The 10,092-nt window shown below is 39.0% G+C and overlaps 1 protein-coding gene across 1 annotated transcript; it reads left to right on the top strand.

The window, feature by feature from the left end:
- The first annotated feature begins 707 nt into the window (after positions 1–707).
- nsun6 (NOP2/Sun RNA methyltransferase 6) lies at positions 708–7,741 on the top strand. The gene is made up of 12 exons (XM_084747470.1): positions 708–738; positions 1,648–1,731; positions 2,563–2,718; positions 2,815–2,912; positions 3,545–3,651; positions 3,766–3,919; positions 4,117–4,198; positions 4,360–4,479; positions 5,056–5,200; positions 5,297–5,442; positions 7,207–7,332; positions 7,428–7,741. The coding sequence occupies exons 2-12, from the start codon at positions 1,657–1,659 to the stop codon at positions 7,605–7,607; spliced, it is 1,389 nt and encodes a 462-aa protein (XP_084603596.1). The 5' UTR covers positions 708–738; positions 1,648–1,656; the 3' UTR covers positions 7,608–7,741.
- The last annotated feature ends 2,351 nt before the right edge of the window (positions 7,742–10,092 follow it).

Below are 10,092 nucleotides of genomic sequence, written 5' to 3' on the forward strand. Positions count from 1 at the left end.
AGGGTTTTTTAAAACGGGAGCAGGCAGAAATATACACCCCATAAACATAAATCTATATGCAGTGCAGTTATATAGAGTAGCAATTTTGTGTCTTTTTATAGTACTTAATGTAAAGCTGCTTTACTGTAAATCATGTATGTTTGTTTGCCTCCACCCTGCAGACAAATAGCGCTTAGACTTGAACTTTTCTTTATTATTTACTTTCATTTTGAATTTTTTTCTTTTTAGTGTAAAATATATCAAAGAAAAAAAAAGAGGAAAAGAAAAAGTTAAGTAGATAGATGACTACTTAAATATCAGTTTGCAGTATATAGTTGACTGACGACTGATAAATTCAGTTCAGAGGATACACGATAGCAAGTAAGCAATGACTGGATAACATAGATTCAGAAAGAAAAATATCACTACAATTACTTCTTACTATTTAATGTTTATACCCTGTATATAAATACTGAATGAAGTGAAAGTGTTACTGTTTTAACGATGAAGTCTAGAAAAGACAGCATTACGTTTTTTCTGTAATTGTGCGCTTGAGTTTTTCTATATTTTACGTGTAAAACATATTCAGTGTGACTTTAAAGATAAAATTACAGCTGCACCTTGTTTATCTAAATAAAACAAACAAGTATCATACAGGTATGTGTGATCAACAGGCCGCATTACTTACTGAATTCAACTAGTGTCATGTGACCAAGCTTGTGACGTATGCGGAAGTACCAGCACGGGCATGCAGGCAACGTGAGTACCTGAAAGACTACAGAAACAGCCTTTACAGCGCAAACACACTTAGAATAGACTGTTAATTTAACTGATCACTTATTAATTATGATCATAAGAAGCAGATGTGTAGAACTGGACTGTCTACGAGCACCCGGATTATAAATATGACCCGTGTTGAACGTAGAGTCGATAATGCTATCAGATATTATTTAATGTCAGAATAAGGAGGCACTTCATCGGGTTATTACGATGAATAGATTCCTCTTTTTAAACAGCTGACTTTTGTAGTATTTAATTCAGGTAGTGACAATAATAAACAGCAATTGTGGAGAAGGATGAACAGCATATATAAACAAAAATGATCAGGCAAGCTAAATTAGCTAAATACACTGTAGTAGCATTCATCTGTTAAATCTGCTGCTCATTTTAATATTTATATTTTTATTGCACTATCAATACTAGTTTATTTAATGTTTATTTGTATAGGAACAGTCATGGAATAATGCCACATATCATGTCTTTTATAGCCTAAGATAATTTACAAATAGACTAAAGAATACACAAAACTCAACAATAAAATACAAACACATTTTAAAAAATCCATTTACAAACGCGGAAGTTTTATTTTGAAATCTGTAAGTAATGTATTATTATTATTACTGTTGTTGTTATCATTACTATTACTACATCAGCCTCTGTACTGTCAGATAAACCACATTAATCACTGCAAAGATGCAAAGAGGTGTCTTACTTCCGCCAGAATGTAATCAAGTCTGAACCACTGATGGGTTTTCAGCCGTATCCAATCAACATCAGAGGCTTCCAGCCTATAATCACATCGTACAGACGTCTAACACTCTTACAGCAGTTCATCAATCATGATTAATTTGTTTTCCTCTCACTGATTGGTTACTTTTCTTTGCACAGATTGAAGAAATGTCTATTTTTCCAAGAATTTCTCTGAAGCCTGAAGTGACTGATTTTCTCAGGAGTGTCTTCTTAAATAAGGAGGTGGGAATTTAATATGTGATCCTTGGAAACAGTTGGTCTCTTGTGGAGATTCATAAATACACCTCATGAAAAGATGTCTTTTTATTTCTCTTTCAGTTAAAGTGGGAACACAGGAGGACGTAGAGTAGCTAAGATGTCAGATGTACTGATGTCACAAATTAAAAACCCTCCCACCAAATGTTAATATCACTTTCTATAGATTTTCCTTCCTTCACATTTTAGATAAAATAGATTTCCTGCAAATTTTATCTCACCTCTTGTCTAATTGCCCTGGTTTTTTTTCTTAAAACAGACATATTTAAGATTTTTCCTGGCCGATAGTAAGAAAGCAACAACAGGGAAATGATATGGAAAAAAACTCCCCCACACAAAGACAGTGACTGAAGTAAAAGAAATATTTGTAATGGAGAAACTAACACATATCACATATATATTAGAAGTGTATGTATTACATACTCTGCCTTCAAATACTGCTTTTTTTTATTTTACTGTTCTGTTGTGTACACACAATATCTATGGCACATCTGTCCATCCTGGAATCCCTCTTCTGTGACTCGCCCTGAGATTTCTTCCATTTTTTTTTCCCTGTTAAAAGTTTATTTTGGGAAGTTTTTCCGTCCTCTTTAGAGGGTCTACAGGACAGGGGGTGTTTTGCAAGTTTCACAAGTTTTGTTATTTTGACTTTAACATACTGTAATATTGTTATTTTGGTAATGTTTTTTACAGAAATGGTATTATCACATTATTGAAATCAGTCAAGTTTGTGAACGTTTTCTAATTGTTGCTGATGATGTTGAAGATGTAATATTTCTTTCCCTTGTTTCCGTTCAGGTGTTGGCTGCAGTGGGCCATCAGGAGGCGGAGTGTCGCTTCCAGAAGCTGCTCACATGTCTGTCTCACCCTCCTTCGTACACGTGTGTTCGGGCCAGCACTCATCTCGCTCCGCTGGAAGAGATCAGACACAAGTTAGCAGAAGAGCTGAAGAAGGTGACTCTTCGTCTTAATAATTTCAGATTTTGTCGCAGTGCCCCACAGTGGCGGAGAGTCGAGTCCTGATCGATGCGTGTGTTGTTGTCGTTGAAGCAGCAGATGTGCAGCTCATCAGCAGAGGAGGTCTCCGTTCAGATTCTTACTCACCCGCGAATTCCAGATGTGCTGCTCCTTCCTGTCGATGGCCCGAGGTATGTGAGGAATGCTGGAGGAACGTCAGACGAATGTGCTCTATGGAGAACACACTTAGCCTTAAATTGCAGTATCAGTCCGACCGCTGGGCGGGTGTTTCCTGAGGTCGAACCCACATGGAATTTCATGGAACGATGACAGAAGGAACATAGACACATTTCATCTGTGCACATTTTTTTTTAAAGGTGTGCATTTAAGTGTCTTTTTATCCCAAAGAGATTTGAAAAAAAAAAAAAATCAAGTAACAGCACAATAAAGATATCTTTCTCTGTTCTGTTTTGGGTGTTTGAGTCAGGTACATGCCAGGGTGATATTTTTGAAACTTGCAGAAACCCTGTTACTGTCAACCCATCCATATACAAGTATACATTTGGGATGTACTGCAGTTCCCAGGAGCCTTTGGTGCAACTTTAGACAGTACAAGACATAAATACACCGCATCAAAAAAACCTAAGGACATAAACTGACCAAATAAGTGTATAATATTAAGAGAAGAGAAGAGTGTAGTACAAAAACTAACTGTAAAAAAGAGACTAGTGCAGAGGAGACAGTAAACTGAAGGCCACAGTCTGAGGATGTCCAGTGAGACAGACGTAGAGGTGTGTGACCTCCCTTTGTCTTGTTTTCTCAGAGCTGTGAAGCAGCTCAGCTCAGAGGTGGTGGTCGGTGCTCAGTGTGGCAGTGCTGTACTGAGGGGAGCTCATGTCTTCGCTCCAGGGATTGTTGCCAGCCCCAAGTGTGAGTAAAGTCAATTAAAACACAGATTGTTTTATTTCTTATCCAGGATCACTGTGCTTTTACTTTGTTGATTGTGGCTGTGTAACATGAAATCTACCTAAAATTTGTTCGCAGATATGAAGGCTGGAGACGTGGTGTCTGTCTTCTCTGACTTGGAGGGCAGGTGCACACGAGCAGCCACCAGCTTCCAGGGAAATAAAGTGTTTGTGGGGAATGGAGTCGCTCAAATGGACCGAGCCAGCATCTTCTGTGCAGGAGAACCTGCCAAGTAGGTGGACTTCTAGAAATATATGACTCAAAAGCAAGTGACGCCAAAAGTGAACATCCGGTTAATGTGTGTCAGTGTATCTTTTGGTCATTCGATTTTCCTTTCAGAGACCAAAAAAAAAACAAAACACCCAAGTGGTTATTTGGCTTTAATTTTAAAATACAAAACTTAAAATTGCAAATTGTCTGTAATTTTAGAGGAATAGGTGTTCGGATGGTGGAGCCACTGTACCAGAGTCCATCCTTCGATGGTGTTTTACCCAGCCTGGCGTTCTTACAGGTATTTATGTCTTTTTTTTCTACTAATGCCAGAACGATGGTTTGGGTGCCAGTCTATAAATTGGGCCTGCAGGACAGAGTGATGCACTCATAACATTTTTGGACTTCTGTGTCTTTACATTTGTTGTTGTGGAAAACTGAAGGGATTTCTTGTTTGTGCAGAACCTTCCCTCTGTCGTTGTGGGACACGTTCTCGGGCCTCGTCCTGGAGAACGTATCTTGGATATGTGTGCTGCACCTGGAGGGAAAACCTGCCACATCGCTGCACTCATGGGGGATCAGGTACAAGTTCTGACAACTTGCAACTTCGTACTTCACTAGATTTATCTCATTTCAGTGTTCACAAATTAAAATGATTTAAACCATTAAAAAGTAAAACTCAACCTCTCATCAAGTCATTTTAGGTTGAAATTCAACTTTTTATCAATATAATCTCAGTGTAAACCAACTTGTTAAAGCATTTTGTAAAATAAACATTTTTACAGATGTAGTGCTGCAGCCTGTTTCAAGATAGAGACTCATTTCTAAAATATTTCCTAAACAAGTTAATTTAAATTAAAACAGGTTGAAATATTCTTGCTGCACTGCAAAATAAGGCTTTTATAACTCAACAGCCAAACACTTTAAAAAGTATTTAAAATAAAAGAATTACACATGAATGCATCAGTGTGACTAATCCTCCACCACCTTTAACGCATCTTGCTGACGATACTTCTGTTTACTGGAGTAAGATTTTGAAAGCATAACTTAGGTATTTTTACATTTTGTATTACTACTTTTATTCAAGTAAAGGATCTGAAGACTGTATAACGGATGGTTTCTTGTAAATGAATTTCCTTCTCTTTCTGTCTCACACAGGGCGAGGTTGTGGCCTTGGACAGGATCCGAAATAAGATTGATCGGATTCGTCAAAACGCTCAAATGTTGCATTTGCGCTCCATCAAAGCTCATTGCTTTAACAGCACTCAGGCTGTGAGCAGTGACGCGGCGCAGGACGCTGAAGGTACGGAGCGACAGCAGGGAAACGGATGGATTTCTCCTGTAATATCAGTTAAAACCAGCAGGGCTCAGCGTACTCGTGTTTCTGAATGAATTCCAGGACCTCCTTTCCCTCCTGAGAGTTTCGACCGGGTCCTGCTGGACGCTCCCTGCAGCGGACTGGGACAGAGACCCAACATGGGCAGCACCTGGAGCCTGAAGGAGATCTGCTCCTACCAGCCACTGCAGCGCAAGTTATTCCACGCTGTAGGTTTTACCACACACACACACACACACACACACACACACACACACACACACACACACACACACACACACACACACACACGTTTTTCTGACACCACAGTGATAGTAACTCATTTTGACCAGTAGATGGCAGCATTGTTCAGTTATTATTCTGCACCGTGGCTTGAATTCACATCCTAAAGGAAAAATAGACCTCAGAATGATATTTGTTGAAGTTTTTCCTGATGTTTTCCTCGAAAATCTGCTCAAAACTGTGACTCTGACCTCATCAAACGACTAGTTAAAACCAAACCCACTGATGCTATAATACTGATCATTTTGATTCATACTCTTGAATGTTTTATACGGTTTTACACTCAACTGGTTTTAAAAATTGATTGTCAGGTACAGTTTTCAGCTCCAATGGAAGAAAATTTAGTCTTGTTGGGGGGAAAAATGCATGTTTTGTGACTGTTGATGGTTTATTTTTTAAGAGTTGGTAAAGCAGCATCAGAAAGTATCAAAAAATATGTACACGGATGAGGACAAAAGCAACTGTGAAATGTGTTTTAGTGTTGACGTTTTGCTGTAAGTGTGGTTAGCAGATGGATTACTGGAGTTCAGTGCAGAGGACATCATCTGTCCCAGTGACATTAAGTGCTCCATCAGTGTCCACTGGGATTTCTTCAAGGTTATTCAGCACCATAGCATATGATGAAGAAAGAGTGGAATGTATTTGTCAGAAATTTATTTTTATTGCCACATGGAGGCACCGGAAACGAACTATGAAGGCAGTTGATAATGGTGAACTTGTAACAGCTGCTTAATGACACATTCAGGAGTTCCAGAAAATCAGTGGCAACCATTCTGTGTTGTGTTTGTGTCCGTCCTAACTGAGCTTCACTCAAGTCTCACTTTTAGATTGCTTTTGTCTGCCAGGAACTGCACATGAAAACTAGCTCATATGGTTAAATCTGGCGCATTTACATAGTGAGCTTAAGCTTGGTTTTGTTTTGTAGTTGTATTTCAATATAAATGTTTCCCAAAACACATTTAAAAATTAGACTTAAGCTAATGCAACTTAATAACTAATGTGACGTTCATGACCCAATCTTTTTTTTAAGACCTGTCAAAATCATATTTAAGACATATTAAGGCCTTATATTCAGATAGTTGGATTTTAGACTTTTTTAAGGACCGGTGGAAACCTTGTTAACAGTTTGAGTAACTTTTTTAGGGGAAAAAAAGTAAAAACTCTGTGATTCCAGCTCCTTAAATGTGAATTTAAGATTGAGGTGAAAGTTTTATGGAGGGAACCACTTTCACAGTCACACCGTGTTACATTGCCCTTATAAACCACCAGGGATGTCACATTTTGAATAATAAATCGGAAATCAATCGCAATGAGCTTTCAGTTTTAATAATAGAACTCCAAGACAGAATCAGTGATTCTCTCAGTATTTCGACCGGTGCACGTCTGAGGAACATCACTTCAAAGACGACACAGTAGGTTCCCGGTTGTTATATCACAGTTGATATCATATAGACTTTCTTTCTATAGAAAATTTTGAAAATGTAAACGACAGTTGTCAGGGAATAAAACCTGTGGTCAGTTGATCTTTAAAAAAAGTATGTTTAACTTAAAATGAAATTAAATCATGACCTTAAAAGTGAAATGAAATGGTGGATTTAGAGACTCATTACACTCCTAACAGCCATGATAAAAGGTCTTTATGTGTTCATGAATGTAGCACATAAGTCCACACATGCTGTGTGTGATTGCAGGCTGTGCGGTTGTTGAAGAAAGGTGGGGTTCTGGTCTACAGCACCTGCACAGTGACTCTAGCAGAGAACGAGGAGCAGGTCGCCTGGGCCCTCGACAGCTTCCCCTGCCTCACCCTTCAGCCTCAGGTAGAAACTCTTCAGACACACGGACACATTCACAAATATGTAGAGTGATGTCAGAAAACCTCCCCAAATCACTCTCTTGTGTTTTTTTTTCTCAGGAGCCTCACATCGGCGCAGAAGGCATGCTGGGAGCCGGCCTGTCACCTGAGCAGCTGCGCCTCCTCCAGAGGTTCAGTCCCGAGCTGAGCTGGGAGCAGACGGGAGCGGCAGCTCCCCTCTCCCGCAGAGCCGACGGGGACACCATCGGCTTTTTCATCGCCAAGTTCCTGAAAAACTGACCGGAGGGCTTGTTTTCTCTTACAGCGGCACCATCAGCTCTCACACGAGGCTGCAGACGGGAACAATGGTGTTTATATTACAACACTCTGTGTGCTTTGACGGGCCAGTGTTGACAAAGACGCTCGCTGTGCTGTTTACAGCATCTGCCTCTTAACAGCTGCTCTCTGAAACTGCGGGCCATATAGGGATAAGCTTTATAAACACCCAGGGCAAGGAAGAGACGGAGAGAGGGAGGAGGAGAGGGATGAGGGGGAGGAGGAGGAGGAGGAGGGGGCACGTGGGGATGGAGACTGAATGAGTATTGGCAAATGCAGCAGTGCTAGCGTCGCCATAACAACAGTGACGACACAGCTGCCATGGTGACAGTGGATTGGCTGCATCTCAGAGCTCAGATCAGGAAGTAGTGTGCAGAACGAGGTCATGAGAGGTATTAACAATTTAGTGTCTTTTAGTAGTGCGGGAGACAACTGGGACGTCTAATTAGAACTTCAGCTGCCTGGAACAGAGAAATGATGCTCTGTGTGTGTAGTTCTGTATGAGAAGGAAATGACTTCATATCCTCATTATAAAAGTTAATTTAAAATAAGATTTGTCTCTATTTATGTCCATTATATATAAAGCAACAGCACATTATCAGATTAGACCTCAAAATGATACTGATGATGATTTTCTTTGATATTTTCTCTGCAAATCGTCTCAAAACTGACTCTGATCTCATCGAGTGCCTCCTTAAAACCCAGCTGATCATTATAATTTTTACACAAGTCTGGAAAAAGCTGCAAAGCACACTTAATTTGGAACCTTTGCCCTTTCTTAACGTTTTTTTTTTTTTTTGTGATGGATGTTTTTGTATCTGTCACTTGTGTTGTTGTCTTGTTATGTTTTCTATTTGATTGCTGTCTGTAGTTTTATATGAAACCTTTTATATTTTTTGCTGCTCATCTTGACCAGGACTCCCAGGCAGAAGAGATGTATTTCTGTGTGACCTTCATGGTTAAATAAAGAATAAATTAATTAATTAATAAACAGAATATTTTCTATGATGTTACACTCAATTTGGTTTTAAAAAATAAGTGTCAGATACAGTTTTTAGCTCTGGAAGTTCTATTTTACAATAATTTTTTGTCCCTTTATGTCCAATATACATTAAGCAACTGCACATTACCTGATGACACCTTAAAATAATATGTAAACAGGTTATTCTTTTGATAATTTTCTTGCAAATCTGCTCAAAACTGGGACTCTAATCTCATCAAGTGACTTTTTAAAACCCAACTCGTTGATCCTGTAATACTAATAAGACTGGATTCTTATGGGTCTTAAGGGAGCACTGATTAGATTTTGAAGATCAAAGGTCAAGGTCACTGTAACCTCACGGCCATCCCAGTCTTGTGACCGTGATATCTCAAGAACGCCTTGAGGGAATTCAAGAATGAACTGCAACTGTGGTGGTCTAAGATCTCTCTGACCTCACAAAACCTTTCTGGCCATAAAATCAAATGCTAATTATGTCAGATAGGCTACTAGCTGTGCTGGAGAGTAACTATTTATATGTAACTAGTTACATGTAATTAAAATACAAAATAAATGTAATTGTAGAGTTCTGTTAGAGTTACTGAGCAAAAAAAAAAAATCCATTAAATTAGAGTTACTGATCAAAATATTCCTGATTTAATGAGGAAATAAAAATGGATTAATCATTTTGAGCATAATGTTATAAATATGTAACTTACCCTCTTTATCAGCTTGAAAATGCTTGAATTTGTTTTTGGAGAAGGTGTAAGAACCCTGAATAGAATGTTTTTATGATTTGGCTTAAGATCTATAAGTTTTTTCCCCCTTCATGTCCATTATATATTTAGCAACTGCATATTTTGTAATTACACTGATGAAACGTTGCTCTAAATGTAAATTACAGAACTCATCAGTAATTTATTCAGAGAGCCACAACAATAAATCTGCACAGAATGTAATTTATAGAGTCGTGCATACAGTGCACAAACATCTGGCCCGTTCTCCTGTCATGCAGCATTTTGAGGACCTTCAATGACCTCTCAGCTCAATCCTTCCTCCTGAATACCATTAGACCCCCCCCCCCTCTCCCGTCAGTCCATCCACACATCTGTCTGGAAACGCTCCCTGCATCTGTGCGTTTTTCTCTATATGTGGGGGTAGAGGGCTGATTAAAATGGCTGCTGCACGGATGTGTCTTTTTTTTCTGTTTAACAACATCAAAATCCTAAGATCAAATCAGCAGCATCTCTGTGAGAGCTTGTTTGTCTTATTTTGGAGTCATCTGTGTGTGGAGAAAGCAGCTTCCTATTTTAGATGCATCCCCTCAGTATTGTCATTCATGTCGATGTTGTCATGACGACTAAGGAGGCAGGCCCGGTGAGTCTACCTCAATTTTTCAGTAGAGTTTTCAGATGACTATTTTTAGACTCTCTGCTCTGTCTGGGTCTTCTGACAAAAGCACACATCAAA

Source organism: Lutjanus erythropterus, chromosome 21 (assembly GCF_056507025.1).
Source record: "Lutjanus erythropterus isolate fLutEry1 chromosome 21, fLutEry1.hap2, whole genome shotgun sequence".
NCBI classification, from domain to species: Eukaryota; Metazoa; Chordata; class Actinopteri; order Lutjaniformes; family Lutjanidae; genus Lutjanus; species Lutjanus erythropterus.